At 38.8% G+C, this 25,165-nt stretch overlaps 1 protein-coding gene across 1 annotated transcript in view; it reads left to right on the top strand.

Moving 5' to 3' along the window:
* Positions 1 to 25,165, top strand: part of vps8 (VPS8 subunit of CORVET complex) — a 219,927-nt gene that overhangs the window by 175,178 nt on the left and 19,584 nt on the right. Inside the window, exons 36-39 of the mRNA XM_056731464.1 lie at positions 11,657 to 11,746; positions 23,578 to 23,754; positions 23,896 to 23,977; positions 24,082 to 24,164. Coding sequence (XP_056587442.1) covers positions 11,657 to 11,746; positions 23,578 to 23,754; positions 23,896 to 23,977; positions 24,082 to 24,164 — 432 coding nt within the window. The remainder of the gene's footprint in view (positions 1 to 11,656; positions 11,747 to 23,577; positions 23,755 to 23,895; positions 23,978 to 24,081; positions 24,165 to 25,165) is intronic.

Consider the following 25,165-nt stretch of genomic DNA (forward strand, 5'->3'; position numbering starts at 1 on the left):
AGGTACTGGGAAGCTTCAGCGTGTGCAAGGTACCATGAATTCTCTTCAGTACAAGGAGATATTGGATGACAATGTGATGCAGTCCATCACAAACCTGAGGCTTGGAAGACGTTGGACCTTTCAACAGGACAATGATCCCAAGCATACCTCCAAGTCCACTAGAGCATGGTTGCAGATTAAAGGCTGGAACATTTTGAAGTGGCCATCGCAGTCACCAGACTTAAATCCGATTGAGAACCTCTGGTGGGACTTAAAGAAAGCAGTTGCAGTGCGCAAGCCTAAGAATGTGACTGAACTGGAGGCTTTTGCCCATGATGAATGGGCGAAGATACCCGTAGATCGCTGCAAGACACTTGTGTCAAGCTATGCTTCACGTTTAAAAGCTGTTATAACTGTAAAAGGATGTTGTACTAAGTACTAAGATTGAATGTCACTTGGGGGTTGAATAAAACTGATAATGATGTGAGCTCAGAAAAGACATTTGTGGTTATTTCATTATAAATGTTATGTTATATTTGTCTGACCTACACGTGCCTCTTTGATTTAATTGTAAGCAGGATGACTGAATGATCATAATCAATGTCAAACCGACCAAAACAATCAATTTCAGTGGGGGTTGAATAATTTTGAACACAACTGTATATAGCATCTCTTTGAAAACAAGTGAAAGGAGTCTAGATTTAATTTATCTTTACTATGCTTACCTCTTACTTAATTCATCTCTTTAATGGGGCTTTACTGGATTTTTTGTATAAAGCTAGGGTTTCTAACCTCAGCGAACAAAGATAAGGCGAAGTGAAACTACTGCCTAGCTTTTATTGGGGACAAAAATAAGCACTGTACCAAACTATGATAAAATGTATCAGGGTCAAGCCCAACAATGGCTCAAAGTGAAATACACATGGTATGTGTAAGCATGAGTTTTTAAAATCAGACATAAAATCAAAGGTTAACATACACAACGGATTTGCTTATAACTCTTGCTGTCATTAAAGTAATATAATATGAGATGAAAAAGATGTTGTACTGATGTTGTATATAAAGTTTTGTGTAATTATTTTTTAAAAGTATCGGAAATCCACGGCCAAATTAACCTTTGACATGCTTACCTTCACATTCATTGACTATGTGTATGAGAACTGTTTGATCTTTCAAAATGCTTTTAATACATCTTTGTCAGGAGTGTCTGTAGATGCAATATACCAAATCTTGACACATTTTGTAGAAGTTAAAAAAAGTATGTTTTGTATATAATTCAATATGGAGCACAGGACATAAGACAATGACAAGTATAAGTACTAGGCTTGAGCCAACAAATATACTTATGTAAATCAAATTACATTTTTCGTGTGGATAGCATTCCAAATGGGTGACGCCCACAATGGCAGAACGAAGAACATAAACCGTGCTTTGACTCGTCGTGACTCAAGGAATCAAGTGAGACCAGCCTCAGGAGTTTAGACCAAAGTTTTCAAAAGTTATGAGCAAAACAGCCATTTTTTATATCTCTGGACGACTAGATGATGCTGTGCCGAAACTGTGTATGTTGTCAGGTCATGACTGCAATGACATGTACCAGGTTTTGTGTAAATACATGAAGAGTTTGGTGAAGATATAGCATCCAATCCATTTTGGTGTGCTCGCTGTCGAATTCACAGACATGAGAATAATGAGAACTGGTTAGACCAGGGCTCTCCAACCCTGCACCTCGTACAGTCCTGAAGATTGCAGCTCCAACCCCAATTAAACAGGCCTGGATCATTTTATCAAGGTGTTGGGGGTTGCTTGATCATAACAGACAGGTGTGTTGAATCAGTGTTGATCTGTATTCTGCAGGATGGTAGCTAACGAGGAGCAGGGTTGGAGGTCCCTGGATTAGACAATCGAAAATGTCTTTCTTAAAGATATAAGGCCACTCTCTTCAGTTTCAGGAGAGGGATTCAGGGGAATTATCAACCTTTTTGAACCCAGTTACACCATCCCATCGAATAATAGAAAATAATTAGTCACAAACATGACTTTCTGAAAGCGGACATCGTCATAAATGAAAGGCAAGAACGTTTCTCTAACCACTGATCTATGAACTTTTTGCTTCATGACAACACGAGCAATATGAACTTGCCCATGGAAATATGTGAGGCACTGCCCTATCACCTTGGTTGCAGCTGACACACATTGCAACTTGCAATAAAGGCAGGTTTGGATTTACCTGTTGTCTTGAAGACCATTGACGCTGCGAGACGTGTTGTCAGTCACTTCCTTCACTCTTCAGTGTCAACCCACGCCTTGAAACGACGTCAGGAGCAACTGCCCATCTGAGGGGGAAAACTCCAAAATGATTGTGCCACTAGATGGAATTCCACGTTCATTTTATTGGATCGGCTTTACGAGCAGAAAATCCCAGTGCAAGCTGTACTCGCTGACGAAACTGTAACTAATGTCAAGCATCGAAAATCTCTGGCAATCAAGTCATGTTATTGGGATCTGATTGAACAGCTCCTTCCCATACTGAGGCCACTGGCTTAGACAACAACAATCAAGTGTGATTAGCTGCACATCTCCCTGTCCTTTCTATATCCCGTACTACTCAAACTGACAGAAAACACACTACGGCCCAGCGTGGGTGATCTCTGAGCCACTCAGGCATTCGTATAGACGCTTTGGAAACAGCCGGTGATGTGGTTTAAACTTTAAGAAGTGAACAGGAGGGTGCCAACTGTAACGTGGCAACCATTGCGATGTCCAGTGAGCCCAAAAAAATAAGGCTCGAGGATGACATCGAGCTCTTTAGATGCTTGGTTCAGGAAAAGATGACAACAGCTTTTCTTAAAAGAAAAAGCCCAGTTGGCTAAGATGCCGACGAAACCAATGTTAAATGAATTGGTGATGGTTCCAGCATGGTATTCAAATGAAGAATTGCAGAGGAATCGCATGGAAAGTAGAGGAGGGAATTTAGATGTACTGGAAACAAGGAAATCTTTCCCACCTTCTTGGTTCGTTTTGGTTGTTGTCTTTAAAGGGGTCATTTGCCGGAAATACGTGTTTTTCTTTATCTTTGGTGTGTAATAAGTTGCCCGTGCATGTATTAGACATGTATTATTTCATAAATTTAAGTGTTGGAACGAAATATGTATTTTATCTAGAAGCGAATGCTCACCCAGACCTGCCTGAAACGCCTCCTGTTACCACACCCTGGCGAATCTATGTAAGTTCGTAACACGATTCGCTTTTAAATCTCATTGTACAGTCACCGGCGCAGCCATGTCGCGGAGACGATGTGTGTTTCATTTAAGAACCCTGATGTTCCGAATATGGTAAGAGGCGTTACATTTCCGTGCAGTATTCGACCAATCACTACGCACAAGTGAACTTGCCAATCATAGCACACCTTGCTTTTCAGAGTGATGAGCTTTGTATAATATCAGTGCGTTTCAGAGAGGTGGACCAAAGAAGAGACACAAACATATACGGTATGTGGAAAATGCTGAGTTTTTTAACCTTAAATCGTATATACACATTGTACTATATCTAAAGCAAACAATAACATTCGTTTTAGCCGTGTCAAATGACCCCTTTAAGTATGCATAGATGCTCAGCCCTACCAGCATTTAGAGTATTTCATGTGACTCTTAAGACCTCTATCTAAATTAAATTAATGGGTGCAGCCATATCTGTATTGGAGAATATGGTGCTCATAGTTATTTCCCATGCTAGTCATTTCACCAAGTTCATGGATTTTTAGACTGCAGGTGAGACATAATAATAAAATAATAATACTCTCATAGCAAATCAGCAATTGGATATGACTATACACTCATTGTGGCGGCACAGAGAGTGACTAAACGGGACATTTGTAGAAAGACATATTAGCCAATAGTTCTTATTAATTATATTATATCAATATACTGATATATCCTGCCTTGGTGCCCGTTGACTCCTGAGATAGGCGCAGGCTCCCCGTGACCCGAGGTAGTTCGGATAAGCGGTAGAAAATGGAATGGAATATACTGATATATTAGCCAAAAACAAAAGTTCAGTGGTTTCTAAGTGTAAAAAGAAGACTACAGGGGACGATCTGTCATTCTGCCAACATTTTGTTTTTTTGAGTGTTCATATGTACTTATTTCACTTATTTCATATCGTAATGTAATACAATTCAAAGTAGGGAAGGAAGCAGATGGGAACCGGCAAACATTTAAACACTTAATTAAACAACAACAAAGTAAAAAGACAGCCGGCAGCCCCTCACGGACGACTGCCGGCTAATAACACAAATCAAACTAAAAGCCAGGCCTGGTCCTCTTTCATTGACGGTCCGGTCACTCGTCCTCTTATTCTGCCGATCTCCTCCGTGATACGAGACCGGTGCGCATACAGCTGACGCTCATTATCACTCACTCACCAGCCTCGAATCACAGTCTCGTCCGCCTACTCCACTACACGTAATAAAAATCAATATTATTTTATTCATGATCAGACAAGTTTAAAATATGATGTTGGTCTGACAGTTAATGCCAACCCAACAGAATCCTAAACAAGAATAAGTCTCATTTCAATTTTATCTTGATTAATAATAAAAAAGGACAATATTTCAACTTTAACCCTTATTATTCAGTTCTCATACCCTCTTTTTAGAATGTTTGCGCAAAGGGGTAGAGGTATCATGATTATCTTTTGGTTGGAGGTGTAGGGGTAAGGGCCATATAGCCCTTTAAGCTAAGATTTTTCAAGACCTCACTTTAAAAGAAAGGTTATGAAATTTCCCTGCATGGCTGCTCACGAGACTGTAGTGTAAGTTTTTTTTTTTACCATCAACAAGGATTAAAAACATGTTCTTGAATACTTGAAGTGTTTGCAAAACATTGCTTAAGTTTGCTAACATAACGCATTTTTGAGTGCAGGATAGAGCCGCAACATAAGACAGTGTTCCATTTCCCAATTGTCTGTTCATGACCATATTCCAGGGGTTTTCCCATTCATCCAGGGAATTCAGAACGTGATCTCGAACGGAAGCTAGACCAATACACGTTGAGAGAAAGAGTGTGTTAGTGTGTTATTTTTGTAATTTTTGTCTGTTAAGTATTCACGGAAGAGATGGGTTTTAAGTAGCTTTTTAATGTTGTGAGAGATGTGGTTGACCGGACTGGGTTAGGAAGAATGTTCCACCAGGAAGGAGTTGTGAAAGAGAATGAGTGGGAAAGCAATTTACTCCCCTCATGAGAAGCCAATACAAGACGCTGCTCGTTTGCTTAACGCATGGTTCTTGATGGGGTGTAGGTGCAGATCCAGTGATAGTCCTGTAGGCAAGCATTAGTGACTTGAATCTGATACAGGCTTCAACCAGTAGCCAGTGGAGGAAGATGAAAAGGGGTGTCACGAGCCCTTTTGGGCTGTTGGAAGATGAGGCTTGCTGCTGCGTTCTAAACCAGCTGGAGTGGTTTGAGATCATTTGCAGGAAGACCACCAAGGGGAGCATTGCAGTAGTCCAACCTTGAGATTACCAGAGCCTGGACAAGGAGTTGTGCCACATGCTCAGTGGGAAAGGGTCTAACCTTTCTAATGTTGAATGGCATGACCACTTCGTCTTTGCAATGCGATCCTTGAAGGACAACTGTTCATCCAATTTGTCTCAGAGATTCCTAGCTGTTTTGGAATGAGTAATTGTGGTATTGCCAAGTTGGATGGTGAGATCGTGTTGCATCGTGGTGTGTGCCATAAACACGAGTAGGTCTGTCTTGGCAGGGTTCAGTTGGGGGTGATGCTCTTTCATCCAAGCTGAGATGTCTTCTAGGCAGGCTGTAATGTGAGTTTCTGGGTGAAACGAGATTTAGATCTTTGTGTCTTAAGCATAAATGTGATACGAGAAGCCATATACCCGTATGATGGGTCCCAAGGATGACGTGTAGATGGAAAAAAGAAGCGGTCCCCAGTGATCATGTGGTGAGCAGTGGACAAACGAGCCCCTCCATGACAACCTGAAGGATCTGCCAGAGTGGTAAGATTAACACCGGAGAGAAGTGCTTGAGATTCCTAGAGATGACAGGGTTGCTAGCAGCATCTGGTGATTGACATTGTCAAATGCTGCAGATAGGTCTAGCAGAATCAGGACCAAGGATTAAGATTCCAACTTGGATAGCCGAAGTACTTCTGTGACCGATATCAGTGCAGTCTCAGGGGAGTGGTTTGTTTTGAAGCCAGACTGCTTATCATCCAGTAGTTTATTCTGGTATAGGTAGGAAGACACCTGGTTGAAAACTGCACGTTAAAGTGTTTTTGACAAAACATGGGAGAAGAGAGACAGGTCTGTAACTCTTGGTAGTAGAGGGGTCCAATGTGGGTTTTTTAAGTAGGGGCGTGACCTGGACCTGTTTAAATGGGGATGGAAAAGTGGCTGGGAGATGTTGATGATGTGTGTGAGTGCAGGTGTGAGTGTGCTGTATATGACCAGAAGGCGATGGGAGGGGATTGGGTCAAGGGGACAGGTGTTGGGGTGGCTGATGGAAGTCTGGTGACTTCAGTGTCAGTCAGTGGGGCGAAAGAGGAGAGTTCAGTGTTTGAAGTGAGGGTAGTGTGTACCGAGGTCTAAGGTGCTGAGAATTGTTTGCTGATGGATGATTTTTTCTCAGTGAAAAATACAGCAAAGTCCTCCATAGTCAAAGATGAAGTTGGTGGGGGAGGAGGGGGGCAAAGAAGAGAGTTAAATGTCTTAAAAATCTTCAGCACAATAATAATCCCTGCACCTTGTGACTGGCATCTTATATAATGCAAATTGATTGACCTCTGCAAGAAACCGAACGCTATTATCGCATCTTCGGGTGAAATCAATCGCATTCATGTGCCTCACGCACTTATAAGGGCAAATCCTTTGTAGTGCGAGTTCTTGAGGGAGATGAACAGCTATTTTTTTTAAATATAGCTGTTTAAATCATACATAAAGAACGCAACAACAAAAAGAACACAGTTTTTCATATTATCTGAGACAACCGTTCACGTAGTATACCCTTCCTGCTGTTACTTGAAAGGGCATCAGACGCGTTTTGGAACGCGACGTAACGCTTGCGCAAACCGAGTACCAGTGGCTGTGGATTGCCTGTGGTTTTGGATTGCCGAGGGCTGCGGATTGCTGGTCATATCGTTGTGAGCCGCGAGAATTAATTTTGTATTGAACGCAAGTTAATATTAGCAGCGTTTTACACTTTCAAAGATGTGGCGTCTCAGGAAATGCATTTCTTAAAGCATACAGTTCTTAAAGTCTCTTCACTTATTTGAAATGTTAATGCAGGCCAGGTAGGGATGATTGATGTGCCGCATTTGGCCCACAGGCTGCCGCCAGGTGACTAGCCCTCCTTTGTGTTTGGGTCTTAGATGTGGGAACATGGAAGCAAGACAAAGCAATATTTTTTCATATTTTGTTATTAAAAAAGCTACTATTTAAGCTCATTTACAGCATAATCTTTTATTCTATTTTGTCTTCAAAATGTATTTATCTCCCAACATCTACTGAATTCTTTTTGTTGTTTTGCCCTACATAAAACAAATGAAACCTTTTTACACATTTTCAGATTGATGCAAATATGCTTGAAAGTAACTAAAAATGTGTATATGGGCAATTCTACATTTAAATTTAAGTGCATCAGTCTGGAATATTTTGAAAACAAATATCTAGTTAACAATTTTGTTCTATAGTAGTACAGTTGTCATTCTTTGCATACAAATGAACATAGAGCACCAAACTGCCTTTAATGCAGATTTATTATTTATTCAAAATATCCTCATATTAAAAAACAAAGATATATAATGCAAAATATTACATATGAATAATTACAGAAGTGCATATTTTTCTTGTATATGAAAGTGACAATTATTTATGTATAATTCCATATTTTGTATGTTATTTTAATTACCATTCTATGTATTTCCAAATGTTTATTAAATTATTTAATATATTGCTTGTTTATAGAGTTTATAATTCGGAGGAAAATATATTTTCTTAAAGAGTACAGTCAATTTTGGACCCTGAAATTGAAGTGTGGATACTGTAACATACACGTTACTCACTTTAAATGATGCTATCCTAACTACCAAGATTTGTGTTCGACTGCGCAAACTACAAATATAGGGCACAAATATTTTGCAGGACAGAAATAAAGGTTACATTTATTCCAAAAGTGGTGCAACTCTCAACCATCATATCTGACCCCTTTTGTTTACCATGTCATGACTGCTTAGATTCAACTTAAAAAAATTATAAATACAAATATGTTTGTTTATTTATTAGTTTTTGGTTGGGATTTGATTCCATTGGGTGCATTTTCAATCGCAATTTCATAGTGGAATGAGGCCTCAGCTGCAGAATTGAATGTCGTCCTAATCTGTGTAAAATCCCAGCCGGCATTTCAACGTTGATTCACTGTTGAAACAACGTCAAGTACCATGGTTGAAACAACGGTGAATTACCTTTCGATTTTGCAAAACTGATCAACGTTGATATTGTGACGTCGTTTCACCGCGGAAGAAACAACGTTGATTCACCGTTGAAATCGCGACGTCGTTTCACTCTCGCCTTTCGGTTTATGGTCTTCTGTCGACGTTGAATCACCTTCCGATTTTGCAAATTGAATCAACGTTGATATTGTAACCCTGTTTCACCGGCGAACCTGTAATTTTGCTTAAACGTCAACACTGAGATGTAAACTATGATTTTCGGTACACATAGTGTTTTCAGCAACTAATAAAACTTGCTGTACATGAAAAAAATCTCTTTCTAACAATTAGATGTTCATTAATCTGCAGTGCAGGGATGAGATGCTTCATTTTCTAAAGAAAAAGTTTTGAACAATTACACCAAATGGAAAAATAATTTTCTTAGAATTTAAATATACATCTATATTCTACATATACACTTTCACATAATTTATTGAAAAAAATTCTCATTCAACAACAAAGCACTTTCTTAAGGGTTTAATGATATCAGAATGCAGAGGGAAAAAGCTTTTAATTCTAATTTCATACACACTGCAAATATACACAATAGCCTATATATAAATAATAACAAACATATGTACTCATTTCGTGACCAACATATGTACTCATTTCGTAACATTCTAAAATCTCAACAATTAAGTGAAAAAGAATCCAAGTAAAAGTAAGGAAAGTTTGTAGAACAAGAAGTCTTTAGTAGAACTTAACATTTTACTAGCAACAGTCATTAAAAAAGAAAAGGAAAAAAAGGTGTCTTCAAGGAAGAGTCTTCTTACAGCCACCACCACCCATCCTCTCTGGTGCATATTTTAAATATTTGGACATGGTCTCCATTACTTTTGTACTGGTTGTGTTGTGTGCATTGACGACTGCATCTAAAGGGAAAAATCAAAACAGCCAAGATCAACAAAATTGCTATAAATTTATGGAAAAGCTTTTAAGGATGTCAAAGTTATTAGGATCACAATTGACCTTATGCACAGTAGCTTCCCTGTTTTCGATAAGCCAGCTCAGTCATTCTCGCACATTATACATCATATATGTCTGCTTCAATTCAAACATCTTGATCCAGTAATACCAATTTTCTCTTCCATTCTACTCTGTTCTATTAAAAAAAAAAAAAATTACATAAAAATGTTGTCCTACTGTTAGTTTAACTGCTTCTATTGTTCTCATTTGTAAGTCGCTTTGGATAAAAGTGTCTGACCATTTTTACATTTGACATGTTATTCATTTAGCAGTGTTAAAAAAAAATACTGTGAAAATTACTTTATGTAACCTGATTAGAGTTATTACTGATATGCTCTGTCAAAAAGACTATAATAATAATTTAACCAACTAACTTTCAAAGCTGCTACATATAGTAACGACTTTCTACTTTGATAGAAATGTAGTGGAGTGAAAAGTACAATATTTGTCGTTCAGATTTAGTGAAGTTAAAAGTCAAGTTTCCAGGAAAAAAAATAATACTCAAGTAAAGTACAGAAAAGTACGCTTCCAATCTCGCGATATTACCGTGAATGGACAGTAATGACGACGACAAACGAAAAATTTAGCTTATGTAACGTTACACTTTTTCCTGAAATTTTGTATCTGTGTGCACAAGTATAATGTCTTATCCCTTAAAATCGACGTAGCAACCGCAAAAGCACAAAACGACACTGAAGCGGCACGAGTTACGTTAGGCCTCAATCGACATCTGTAAAAGTAACGTTAGCCCTCTGTGACACAAATGTGGAAAAGCATACCCTGAATATTGAGTTAGTAAATTCATTCAACAAACTGTGCATATACAATTTTCCAAGAACTGACATAATGCGTTTAACTCATGACCTTGCGTATATTTGTGAAATCAGACTTACCTTTTTGATCCCGCGCCCTCACAGACCACTTTCTATCGTGCTCTTCCCTTGGCCAGACCAGTCTCGCTTCAAATGACGTCCTCGATCAGAAAGACGGTCAGGATAACGATCATATTTTCAAACATAAAATGGCGCGCACAGTTTCATTGGCCAGTTTCATGAATGACAGACAGATTAACCAATCATAATCAAAGCAAATAAGGTTAAATAACCATGTAACAAATCTCAATAAAATGGAAGGAAGGAGGCGGGAACCGGCAAACATTTAAACATTTAATAAAGTAATATAACAGCCGGCGGCCCCTCACGGACGACCGCCGGCGAACAAAACATAATATAAATACAAACATAACATAAGTTCGGGCCCGGTCCTCTCTCTTCGACGGTCCGGTCGCTCGTTCCTTTTATATTCTCCCATCTCCTACGTGATTCGAGGCCGGTGTGCGCACAGCTGGCGCTAATTCACAATTACTCACCGGACTCGAACCACGGTCTCGCCTTGCCTACTCTACTACAAACCAATAGGCATTGTTTCAGTGTGGTAAAGCAGCGCAATCTTTTATTGCTGTTGATAATATTTATACCAGAAGGTTCATGATAAAAATGTAAATGGATAATAAAATAATAATAATAATGATCTTAATAATTTAAAAGGCAGAAATCATTTATTCTGTGCATACATTAATTGATTCAACATATGGATCTTGTAAAAAAAAAAGTTGATTTATAAGTGTTTTTATTACCCTTTTTCAACCATTTAGCATTTCAATCAAAATTGAAACAACAGCTGTCATTATTTCAACCATATTTCAACGTTGAAGGTTGGTAATGTACCGGTTGGTTTTCAACCATTTAGCATTAAACGTTATATCAACGTTATTTCAATGTTGAAACAACAGCTGTCATTATTTCAACCATATTTCAACGTTGAAGGTTGGTAATGTACTGGTTGGTTTTCAACCATTTAGCATTAAACGTTATATCAACGTTATTTCAATGTTGAAACAACAACTGTCATTATTTCAACCATATTTCAACGTTAATGTACTGGTTGGTTTTCAACCATTTAGCATTAAACGTTATATCAACGTTGTTTCAACGTTGAAACAACAACTGTCATTATTTCAACCATATTTCAACGTTGAAGGTCGGTCATTTGCCGGCTGGGATGTATATATCCTTTTTATTTGAATATCATTCGTATACATTTATTTGACATTTTATTCAGGTTATTTTGGTTGTTTTAAAATGATGATATTTTTATTATTACATTTCTTTTAATATATTTTTGTATCTTAACTGTCTAATTACAGATAACAGAGAAACACAAGCTGCATGAGGCTACAGCCTATCTTCTGGAGAAGAAGGGGGACTTACACGGAGCCTTTGAACTGCTGCTACAGGTTAGAGCTCATCACACCCTAGAAGGGAAACCGTTTTTGTGATGTGCAACAGTGAATTTGATTTGGTTTTGAATGTGATTTTTTTATGTTCGTTTTAAATGAGTGATGCACCGAAATGAAAATTGTAGGCCGAAACAAAGAATTCAGAATCTACCTCCATTTGTGTAGAATTCAATTTTTCTTGGATTTCCTTAAATCCCCCTGTAGTCAATAATCATATCACTTAATCCTTTAAGAACATTGAATCAAAATAACATATGTAAACGCTGATTCCTGTGATTATAACTTCTTCTTGCCTATCATTTTACCCGTTCACTGAGTGTAGAGCCAGGTTGTGTCTACTTTCCTCTGATATTTTATGTTTGCAGATGGCAATTTTTGACACAAAATTTTGCATTTGAAACCGATCTTTTCACATCTTTTGTTTTTAGAAAGTCAATGTTTGTTTTGTTCTTAAACAGGGCTTAAATTCCTTTTATTTTGGAAACTTTCACATGGCAACTTTTCAAAACCGATTCAGCCAATTGTCACCTCTAAAAAATATCAGGGAGAATCTACAATTTCCTGTGACTATTGATACAGAAGACATTTAATTGAAGCTAAACTACTGGCACCACGAGCAGGCCATAGGGGGCATAGCCAGGTGTGGAATGTCAAATAAAAGTAAATACACTCCGTGTCGAACTCAGGGTAACTTTCTTTATTCCCCACACATGTGCTACTCCCTTCACTTACATTCTAGCGCTCCCTCTAGAGGCTTACACAGAACACCACACCAGGCCACTTCTGCCACTGTGCCCCCTAACTTTTTGAAATGATCATCATAAAATGAGATCATTTAGTCATTTAACAGACGCTTTTATCCAAAGCGACTTACAAGTTGGGTAAACAATGGAATAATTGGGTCAAGCATTAGGACAATAAAAAGCATAAGAATAGATAATTAAAAAAAATTGGAAAATGAATTTGGTTAATATTAATTAAAGAAGCAACAAGGGCAGTGGTTAAAAAATTATGTAAACTGAATACAAGCAATTTTATTAGTTTTTCTTAAATTATATTTATGGCTTGGTTAAAAAAATTATTACATTTCAACAAATAACCATTATTGTGATCAGTGTTTGATTAAGTTGGGCTCTTGACTATGTTTTGTGGTTCAGAGTTCATTGTCTGTTATAATAGTGTATTAAAATACGTTTGTTGAGGCAATGAAAACCATAATCCATTAGGATCAGGTAACATTTATTGTAATCATTGTGTGGTTATCTAAATAGATTTAATTATGTTATCATATCTTATTGTGTTTGCTAGCTGTATTTTTCAAGTTATTATGGCCAAATCAAAACAAACAGTTTGATTAATATTAATTGTAATGCACATTTCAAAAATCTAATTTTGGACATAAACTCTTAAATTGTTTTCAATTGTGTTGTGTCACTAATGTCTGAATATTGTATTCTAGTACAGTGTGTCATTAAATTAGTACTTCTATACTTAAATCAATGAAGAGAAAATACTAATTTCTGTTCAATAAATATCAGACTCCCAGCGTGCATTACAGCAAGCAGCAATATGGTGCCAAGCATCCAAAGGCGACCCCATGACCTTGTTGTCTCATGGTGTGCACTTTATCAGGTTGTGGCACAACTGGTTCCTGAAGGAGAGCTTTTAGAGATGCAAGTATCGATGTGGGCCACTGCTAAAATATGCGCAAAAATGACAGAAATACAGTGTACAAGAGAAAGAGATGTTAGAAGCCACAGAGACTCGAGGCTTGTGCTTTATCTGTATCTATTGATACAGAAGACATTTAATTGAAGCTAAACTACCGGCACCACGAGCAGGCCATAGGGGGCATAGCCAGGTGTGGAATGTCAAATAAAAGTAAATACACTCCGTGTCGAACTCAGGGTAACTTTCTTTATTCCCCACACATGTGCTACTCCCTTCACTTACATTCTAGCGCTCCCTCTAGAGGCTTACACAGAACACCACATATCCCTCTCTCTTAAGAACAAACATGCTATAGGTACATAGTCTCGGTGCACTTAGTTAACCGTTAAGATGCACGTTACTGTTGATTTTTTTCTCTTTGCACCCTTTAACTCTCAATACTATGATTAGCAAACAACCCTTATGAACAAATATTGGTACAGTAATGCCATTCCCGAACACTTGGTATAAACATCACCTACTCAACACAATATTCTCAGAACAACAAGAACGTGCTTTTCCATATACTATATGGACACATATATTGTGCTAGTAATGCATGAGCACACTTTACATTACATAATCCTGAGTCCATGCAGGTGCATGCCTGCTTCGAACAGGTCTTGTAACTATTACAGGTTGTTCAGCTCCTACAGGATTAGCATTCCCAGGGTCAAACACTGGCAGTTCACTGGGCTCATCTGCTCTGCACGGAGCAAGTGCAGGTGCCAGGTGGGATGCATTCCAGCATCGTCCATCTGACAGCTTATATGTGTATAGTCCTTTCTTACCCACAACCTTCAGGGGTTTTCCAAATTTAAACTGGGTTTTTGGCACAATTTCGGTTTTTTTTACACGGACATACGATCCACACTGAAATGAAACATGTTATGCATTGCGTTTTCTGTCACTGTACTGTTTAGTTTTTTTCTGTTTCTCTTTCACGTGTGAAGCAAGCTGGTGAGGTGTGAGCGACCTGCCTGCAGGTGGCAAGCAAAGACCCGAGACGTTAAGTTTGGTTAACATGGCTCTCCCATGCAAAATTTCTGTTGGTGTGCACTGTGTTGTGGCATGAGGCGTCGCACGGTATGCCTGCAGAAAGTCTTTGGTGAACTCCTTCCACCCTCGTCCTTCCAGTAAAGCAGTTTGTAAACTATCCTTTAAACTGCGATTGAAACGTTCGACTTCCCCATGTGCTCTTGGGTAATACACAGATGATGTCCTGTGTATGATTCCTCTGTTTTGCAAGAACAATTCGAACTCGTGCGAAGTGAACTGTACTCCATGATCAGAAATCAACTCTTTTGGGTTTCCTTCCCTGCTAAACACTGTAGAAAGGAACCGTGTCACGGCATGGGTGGTAGGATGTGAGACAAATGCTATCTCAGGCCACTTACTGTAATAGTCCACCAGAGTGATCACAAAACGACAATCAGCAGGTGCTGCGTCAAAAGGTCCCATGATGTCTATGGCCACTTTCTCCCAGGCGTCAGTAGGGTAAGGCACAGGTTGAAGTGGTGTGGTATGTATAACAGCTGATTTGTCATGTAACTGACAAGTGACACAAGCTTTGACAGCTGTTTCTACTTGTTTGTCCATGCCCGGCCACCAATAGAGCTCTCTCAGCCTCCTTTTTGTCCTGACAATGCCCTGATGTGTATCATGTGCGAGTGCGATGAGCTTGGGCTGGACACATTCTGGAACCAGTAGGCGTGAGGTTCCACGCACCATGCAACCATCCTGGAGTGAAAGTTCATGCCGCACTTGAAAATACGGCTTTAACGCATTATCCAGTGTCTGTGCACACTTTGGGCATTTTGAGGCGAGCAGTCTGCGTAGCTCAGCTTGGATAGGACAAGAATCACATGCCTCTTTGAACTCAGCGCTGGTTATTGCCGTGAGTGTAGAAGTGAGAGCTACGACTTCCAAATCATGTTCCAGGCTAGGTTCAGTACTAGGGAGTGGTAAACGAGATAAACAGTCTGCAGTCACGTTCTCATGCCCTGGCTTGTACTGAATATCATAGGTAAAAGCCGTCAGCCTAGCTGACCATCTTGCTATGCGCATACCTGCTCTGCCTTGACCCTTAGATGACAAAAGGGTGGTCAGCGGGCTGTGATCTCTCCGCAGTGTGAAGTGTCGGCCCCACAAGTAGGTCCTCCATCGCTCTGTGGCCCAAACACATGCTAGTGCCTCTTTTTCTACTGTGGAGTACTTCCGTTCTGCTGCGGTAAGAGTGCGTGAGGCAAAAGCCACTGTTCTCTCCATGTTGTCTGCATGTACCTGGGTAAGAACACCTCCTATTCCATAGTCTGAGGCATCTGTCGTGACTATAGTAAATAGTTCTGGATTGAAAAGCGCAAGGGCAGCACTATTCACAATTAGCCCTTTAACCGTCTCAAAGCTCTCCTGAGCCTCAGGTGACCAAACGAATGGAGTAGAGCCTCGTAAAAGCACACGCAATGGCTCCACCACTGTAGCGTAATTTGGTATGAATTTAGAATACCATGATGTGAGCCCCAGGAATGAACGAAGACTAACCTCATCAACAGGAGGTGGTGCATCGGACACTGCAGAGATATGGGAAGCATCAGGCTGTAATCCCTTCTCGGACAGGGTGTGACCGAGGAATGACAGTTCTGCTTTTCTGAAGTGACACTTTGTCATGTTCAATTTGAGGCCTGCGTCATTGATTCGCTGCAGCACAGCTTGCAAATTTTCGTCATGTTCCTTGAGTGTTGCTCCTGCGACCATGATGTCATCCAAGTAACAATGAGCTCCAGACTGACCTTTAAGGATTTCAGACATCATCCTCTGGAAGCAGCTTGGGGCTGAGGCCAGTCCATATGGAACCCTTTTGAAACGAAATAATCCATCATGCGTAATAAACGCAGTAAGACTTCGACTGTCCTCATGCAACGTTACCTGGTGATATGCACTTTGGAGGTCTAATATGGAAAACACTGTTGCTCCACACAGATTTGCAAACATTTCCTCCATATGCGGAAGAGGAAAACTGTCCACTACCACTGCCTTATTAGGCTCACGCAAGTCGACGCACAGCCGAATCCCCCCATCTTTTTTCCTAGTGACAACTATTGGGGAGACCCACTCAGATGCATCCACAGGCTCAATTACATCCTGTTGTACGAGCTTCTGTAATTCCTTGGACAACTCATTGCAAATTGAGAAAGGTAACCGCCTCAGTTTCTGCTGCACCGGCTGACTGCCAGGCCGAACCTTGACACGATGTACAAATCCTCTTGCACATCCCAGCCAGTTTTCCGATTTTGCATCCATAGATGAGACAGGATGCGTGCACTGGTCTGTACTGACCTGACCATCACAAATTTGTAAACACAGTCCAGTAAAGAGGTCTCTGCCCAGCACAGCGGATCCCTTTTGTACAATGTATAAGTCTGTGGTAGTGCAATGACCTCCATATGAGATGCAGGCTTGCAAGCATCCTTTCACTTCAATTGCATCGCCACCAAAGCTAACTAGACTGAGTTTCGGTGGTGAAAGGGGTGCTTGACTGAAAGATCCAGTGTAAATGGACATTGGCAATATGGACACTGCTGATCCCGTGTCCACCATTAACTGAATGTCCCGTGTTTGTCCTGTGCTTACACATATCTGTACTGTACACATTATTTTTCCCCAGTCACGAGCAGAATGTTCAATGTTTAACACAGTCACTTCAGGTACCGTAATTTCACTCACCCGTTTGTTTCCTCGACATATCTTTGCAAAATGTCCTGTTTTGTTACAGTTCCTGCACACTGCATCCTTAGCAGGGCATCCAGGAAAATTAGCTGCGTGCTGCTCAGATCCGCAGCGGTAACAAGTACGTGCACGGGTAAATTTTGGAGGTCCACGTGAGACGTTGACTTTACTTTTGCTCCGTCGGAACCTGTTATGTTGTTGAACTGCTTTTACTGAGTTGTCGGATGACGCGATCATTGCTTTAGCCTCCGCTGTAGCAGTTTCAATTTGCCGGGCGACAGTCACGGCTTTCTTAAGGTCAAGTGGCACTTCCAGCAGCAGCCGTTCTCTGATGCGAGCTGAATTAGTTTTTTCGACCAGCTGATCGCGTATCATCTCGTCCTCCATCGCGGCGAATTCGCAGGTGGCAGACAGTTCACGTAGTGTAGCAACATACTGGTCTGTAGTCTCGCCCACGCGTTGGCTCCGTTGGCGAAAGCGGTAACGTTCAGCAACCACATTAACTTTAGGGGCAAAAAAATCCCGTATAGCACTCAAAGCAGAAGTGTATGTATCGTCTCCCTGATCACTCACGTTCAGGGTGTAGAACAATCTTTGCCCTTCGGTTCCCAGGCAGTGTATCAGAAGAGCGCGCTTCCTAGCATTAGGCAGCTCCTCGCCCACGGCTAGCAAGAAATTGTCGAAAGTTTTGATCCACGCTGTGAATGGGATCGGTGGTTCACCCGGTGTTTGCAGGAACGGGGCAGGTTGGCTCAGACTCAAAGCCATCCTCGTCGCCAATATGTGGAATGTCAAATAAAAGTAAATACACTCCGTGTCGAACTCAGGGTAACTTTCTTTATTCCCCACACATGTGCTACTCCCTTCACTTACATTCTAGCGCTCCCTCTAGAGGCTTACACAGAACACCACACCAGGCCACTTCTGCCACTGTGCCCCCTAACTTTTTGAAATGATCATCATAAAATGAGATCATTTAGTCATTTAACAGACGCTTTTATCCAAAGCGACTTACAAGTTGGGTAAACAATGGAATAATTGGGTCAAGCATTAGGACAATAAAAAGCATAAGAGTAGATAATTAAAAAAAATTGGAAAATGAATTTGGTTAATATTAATTAAAGAAGCAACAAGTGCAGTGGTTAAAAAATTATGTAAACTGAATACAAGCAATTTTATTAGTTTTTCTTAAATTTATATCTATGGCTTGGTTAAAAAAATTATTACATTTCAACAAATAACCATTATTGTGATCAGTGTTTGATTAAGTTGGGCTCTTGACTATGTTTTGTGGTTCAGAGTTCATTGTCTGTTATAATAGTGTATTAAAATACGTTTGTTGAGGCAATGAAAACCATAATCCATTAGGATCAGGTAACATTTATTGTAATCATTGTGTGGTTATCTAAATAGATTTAATTATGTTATCATATCTTATTGTGTTTGCTAGCTGTATTTTTCAAGTTATTATGGCCAAATCAAAACAAACAGTTTGATTAATATTAATTGTAATGCACATTTCAAAAATCTAATTTTGGACATAAACTCTTAAATTGTTTTCAATTGTGTTGTGTCACTAATGTCTGAATATTGTATTCTAGTACAGTGTGTCATTAAATTAGTACTTCTATACTTAAATCAATGAAGAGAAAATACTAATTTCTGTTCAATAAATATCAGACTCCCAGCATGCATTACAGTTTATCTTTTTATCTGAAGTAGTTTGATGATTGTGACAGTTGTTGAGGTTTGTACACTGTAACTGAAAGGCTAATTTAAATACTTAATATCCACTTGGAGGAGAGCAAATATTTGACGTCTTGACAAAAATAACTAGAAATATTGCTGCAAGCAGCAATATGGTGCCAAGCATCCAAAGGCGACCCCATGACCTTGTTGTCTCGTGGTGTGCACTTTATCAGGTTGTGGCACAACTGGTTCCTGAAGGAGAGCTTTTAGAGATGCAAGTATCGATGTGGGCCACTGCTAAAATATGCGCAAAAATGACAGAAATACAGTGTACAAGAGAAAGAGATGTTAGAAGCCACAGAGACTTGAGGCTTGTGCTTTATCAGGTTGTATCACTCAGTTGACGTGCTCCCAAGAACTGAGGCTGCAGAAGACTGCTTTTACAGCTTCAAACTTTAACATGGAAACATCCCCGAAGGGACTGAAATGAGAGCCTAGAACAAGAATAACACAAATACTAGGTACAAGAGAAACAGATATCATAAGTAACAATAAATATTATAAAATATAAATATATTTAAAAAAAAATGTATAGTAATGCACAAAACGTTACATACAATCAAAATAGTTAAATAAGAGAAATACACAATGTCACAGGCACAGTCAACTTTAAAGAGGCATATCTAAAAAATATTGGCCCAGAATTAAAAATCAGTTGACCATTTCAGTACAGCTCAGTCCAAAGATCATACAAACAGAGCTCGGAAGAAATAGCATATGTCAAATGAGCAGCAACATTTTTTCTCCATATGATATACAATAAGTTCTGAACCGGATGTTAGAAAATGGAATCGGCACAGACCAGGAGAAACAATTACTGTCCGAAAATTAATTTCAGACAAAAAGTTCATGAGTTATAAACAATTATATAAAAAGCATTACATCACATGAACGCTAGGTGGCGCTGTCTTGTAGCTTCCCGGGTACGCTTGGGACAGTAATTCAATGAAGCATAACATATTTGCTGCTGATATACAATACATTTCAAAAGATATTAAGATTTATTTCTAATTTCATGACCTGGGGAATCCGTAGACACTAAGATGCTCTTACCACTGAGCTACAGGAAAGATCGGAGCTCACTCCCCGGGACAGCACGCCAAATACGCTTACCAGCCATCCCACTTTATTATCAGCTTAGGTGAACTCTTGAATAAGAGAATGGAGACACGGGCTGTGTGTTCTTTTATAACATTACTTTAAGCAAATGAAGAACTTTGTGTTTGTTATGCAAATCCGCCAACCATAGCTGTGCGCTTGCACAGATATTCTGCTCTGAATATATTTCATGAAATATTTGGTAATTACCCACTCAAGTATTGGCAAGTGATGGTATGGGGTTTTGTAGGACAATAGCAGAGGTCACACTGAATCAGCCAAGAACATTGCGGTCAGTGCATCTGTAATGTCCCCAGATAGAGTTCCCAGTGACTCTCATCTATTTCCAGCGCATCTTATTATTTTATCAGTTTGACCTCTCCACTGCACATTGGAGCAATTAAAACTGCTTGTCTTACAAAAGACAAAAAAAAATGCTGATTTTCACTGTGTAATCAGATTCCAAAAGGAATTACTTGTAATTTGAGTAAATTACATTTTAAAATACTTGTTATCAGACTACAGTTACTTTTTGAATGGATTAGATTATTACATTATATTCATTGAATGGCAGCAAGTTGTTAACAGTTCATTATTGTCCTACATTTTTCTACGAAAATGTTTTTAACATACATATTTAAAACTGATATATCTTTGTAATCCTTTAAGTTTTTTTCTGGCAGAGAGGGAAAGGAGTTTGGAATCACATGGAGATGCAAAATAGAGCGGCATTGGAACATTTGACCACTGGATGCATAGACACTAGGAGTGTGATGAGACACTTACTCGCCAAGTTGAAACACAAGATTGGTTTCACACGAACAAAACAATTTTTACACAATTTTTAAGAAATCCTCTTGAGGAAATAATTTTTATAAAAAAGACAATATTTATGTTAATTATTTGAAAATGGCAAAATAGGTGTTCACCACCATACTCCATCATGCTGATATCACGAGACGCCTTTTCATCTAAATTAGAAATCTTGTCACATTTTAATCTTGCGAGATCTTCTGGCTTGAGATGTTGTCACACCCCTTATAGATGGTATTATATTTTCAAGGAAACTAATGGATAAACTATTGTGTTACTGACAGTAAAAACTGCCAGCCAGTTACAGCAGTTATAGTATTTTGTCTGCCATACTTGTTGATGTATGGGGCTCTTGTTTGTAATAAAAATAGAATATATTTTCTCTTCTTTGTGTTTGTCAAATAAGTACAAGATACTATATATTTGACATCAAATAAGATTGATGTCAAAGTAATCTAAATGTATCCAAAAGAAGTTTTATCTCGTTACCAAGAATGTGTAATCTAAGAGATTATATTACTGATTACAAATTTTGTCTTGTAGTTTGTAGTTGGTAACTGATTTTAATTCATAAGTAATCTACCCAGCTCTGTGTGTCACTACCCATCATTTACATCTTGCTTTATTGGTCTGTTCATGTGAATCCACTCCAAGTGTAACAATCCACTCCAAGTATAACAGCATTCTTGTCAACACTCCCGTTTTTCACGTGAGTCTCCTGTTTTTCACACCCATCTCACGCCATCCTCCCGTTTTATTATTTCTCCCTTGACATTCCCATATTTCAGTTATTTCTCCTTTGAAACTCCTGGACCGACAGGAACCGGAATGCATTCACGGGGATGGCACTTTAGCCAGTGCCCATTTGCCCTCAAAAGCTGGCGCCCTTTGGTAGCCGTAATTGAACGGTAGCAGAAGTGATGCAGAGTGGATTCATGTTATTACACTGCTAAATGTCCCCAATTCCACTCCGCATTTTCCATTTAACGCTCTGAATAAAAACAGCTCATATAGAGTGTGTTTCTAATATTTCCCGTTCTGTGACCAGCGGTTACAAGCGGTTCTTGTAAATAGTATGCAAACACTGTTAAATCCATCTATGTAAATAAAAAATAAAAACATTCTGCTAAATAATAATCAAAGTTAAAACAACCGAACTAAAGGGACAAACTGCTTGTGCTTTTCAAACTGCGTTAAGATGTAAGTTCTGATCTCTGGCAAAATTTAAATGCTAAATTAAAATTATACCTTGCAGATATACCATTCATGGATTCATGGCCCTGTCAGCTGCATTAAAGAGTCTCTTAGATTAACAGTTAAGAATTTGAAATGAAAATTATGTTATGTTAGATATAAAGCAATTATAAGATTTATATGATTTATAACAGAATTGGGCCCATTTGCCCTTTACAACCAACTAGCCAATTCATGTTGTGTTTTGGCTTTGGCTGTAGATAAATGAAGAATCACTCTTAAAGCCGTGGGATCATTGCAAAAAGATAAGATAAAAAGACTTTATTAGCAGAGACACTAAAGCCGAGTTGGTCTATAAAGCAAATAAATAATCTTGTCTTGAGCTCATGTCTCCCATATGTTACTTTGAGCATGCCTAATGCCTCACTGGTGCTGTTTTTCATTCTCTGCATATGTCAGTCTAAGCATTTTCACTACATTAGTTTCCGTTCCCCATATTTGGACATGTGCACATGTTCAGAACTTGCAACTGTTACAGACCTATGCACTGTATATCTATAAGCTATGCTGGTCTTCACATTACAGACATGAGACTACAGTAGTAGTACATCCTTGAATCTAAATACGTATGTTGTTCACAGAAAACTTTAGTTTACTACTTCACCCTCTGGTTCTTCACTTCACCCATAATGCAAAACACCATAAAAACTCTTCAACAGTTGGTATGACCAACCGACAGAGGGCATCAATGACTTAGAGTCAAAATAATGATCTTTATATAAGTAACTTTCAGGCAGAATAGTGAGGAATGTGAGTGAGGACTGCAAATTACTGTTATGGCACGGATGTACATGTTTAAAAATAATTTGACTTAAAAAGCATAAGTGCTTAAGACATTTGCGTTGTAAGAATGTACTAAGAAACTGCAGACACCAAAACGGTGACAAGTAAGATTTAATTTTGATATCTTCCCATTAATTCAAGTCAAGTGAATAAACCTTTTTATAGTGCTTTTTACCATATGCATTGCATCAAAGCAGCTCTACAAGAAAAAAAATCGAAACAAAAAGACAAAATATGTTGAACACACACGGAAATATATATTACATAATAGTACTATTAAATACAGGAGGTAAAGTAAAAAGTAAATACATACACATATACAGACACATACGTAAACATATATCTTACAAAAGATGAGCTAGATATACTTTCGATAAATTACAAACATGTCGTTTGTCAAAGAATTTTCAATAATAACATTGAGTGCACAATTAGCATTCCAATGAAAAATTGTTAGATGTCTTTTTGTCTGATTAATACGTTATATGCAGTTAGTGTAAAGACCTATGCCTGATCTCGATTCAGTAAAATGTTTGGTCATATGCAAATATGCCGATATTAGAATATTGACAAAATGCACTAGGTTTTGAAGAAGCTAGGTGTGAAAACACCTATAGTTCTCTCATAATTTACTCACTTAAGAACCACACAGTTATTTGGTCTGTGGTGTTGATCTCTTTGATACTGCTTTTCAGACCCTCAAGGAAAAAATGCAAAAGCTTTTCCTGAAAGGCCCAGCAGCAGATAAGCCCAGCTTTGAGAAAAACGCTAGTGAAGTCCAGAACCCGTTTCAAATAGTGGAGGAAGTTCTGAATGACGTCATTGCTTTTTGTCAGAGAAGCTCTTACAGCCTCAACCTGCAACAGAGAGAGGTATGTGTGTTAGTGTAAGTCTGTAGTATTACAAGCTAAGTTGTCTTGCTTAATAACTTGATATATTTATCTACAATTGGCCAGTTTTTTATGTTGCTTTTCTCCCCGTGTATGTGTTTGTGCACACATCTATGTGTTTAGACTCTTTGGTTTTATCTACTGGAGGCAATGATGTCACCACAGAAACTTCATAAAAGTCCAGATGACAGACACATTTCTAAAAGTGAGATACAAATACATGCTAACTCTAACATTGACATAACACTGTTTATCCAGAGAAATTTCAGAACAGCTCTCAAGCAGTCCTAATGTTCTCTCCTTTCTTAGTGCTGAAAGAGCTCACCATGGACGTTTTAAACAGGATGTCAAGTTTTATTGCACCACCTGTTATCATTCAACGCATCCTACAGGTGAGCAGTTCTTCTTTTGTAGACAAAAAAATTTCCATTTGATCAAGGTTTTTATGACTTCATTGTAACTAATATCATCATTGGTGTCAAATTTAGAATGTCTTCTGTGTAAAAGCTGTTGTGGTTCACATGAGATGTGCAGCGTTTTCTTAGTCATTGAGTAAAGAAATTGCTGCAATAAGATGCTATGTGAAGAAATAATCCGTGTATCATTAGTTCTTTTCATATTCAATTGAGATTCCAAAATCGGAAAATTAAAAAACGGTTTGTTATTTCGTTATTCGTTTATAAATGTAATACCAAAAAACAAATAACGGGTAATTTTTTGTACTTTTGATTTAATGCTCAGATCAAAAATAGGAAATGAAATAAAGGGGGCACGACCGATTTTGATTTTGATATTTAATTTGTTCGATTTGCGTGAACCGGAAGTTAGTTTCGTGTGTGTTTGTTTGTGAATGTGCCTGAAAAACCTCAATCTTGCAGTGATTGACTCAGTATTTTTTTTTGTAATTTCGTATCGACACCATGACCGCACTGGAAATTTCCACTACGATTTCCACTACGCTGCAGAAGATGGGTATCCATATGGGGTTATTTTAATGACTAATGTTGCGAGCGCATTATTACAAGGCGAGAGCGCATTCTTGTAATACGAAAGCTTGCACGCCAATTTCCTTTGCTCATGCACAAAACTGGACGCACGCTTTCAATTATACGCTGTTCTCTCATGAATTGTCCCTCCTCTCGATTGAATGCGTGCCGTGCGTCCATGCATCCATTGGTTCTCTTGCTCTCGAGAGTTTCAGCTGTGTTGTCAGTAGTCAACCACTAAGATGCCATGTAAGAGGTCGCATTTTCATTGTCCTGATTGGTTGACTACTTTTGACAGTTTACAATCCCTGACAACACAGCTATAATTGAAAGCGCGCGTCCAGTTTTGTTCATGAGCAAAGGAAATCGGCGTGCGAGCGTAGAGATTCGCGCGCTCGTATTACAAG

The sequence above is a fragment of the Triplophysa dalaica genome, chromosome 2, assembly GCF_015846415.1.
Source record: "Triplophysa dalaica isolate WHDGS20190420 chromosome 2, ASM1584641v1, whole genome shotgun sequence".
NCBI classification, from domain to species: Eukaryota; Metazoa; Chordata; class Actinopteri; order Cypriniformes; family Nemacheilidae; genus Triplophysa; species Triplophysa dalaica.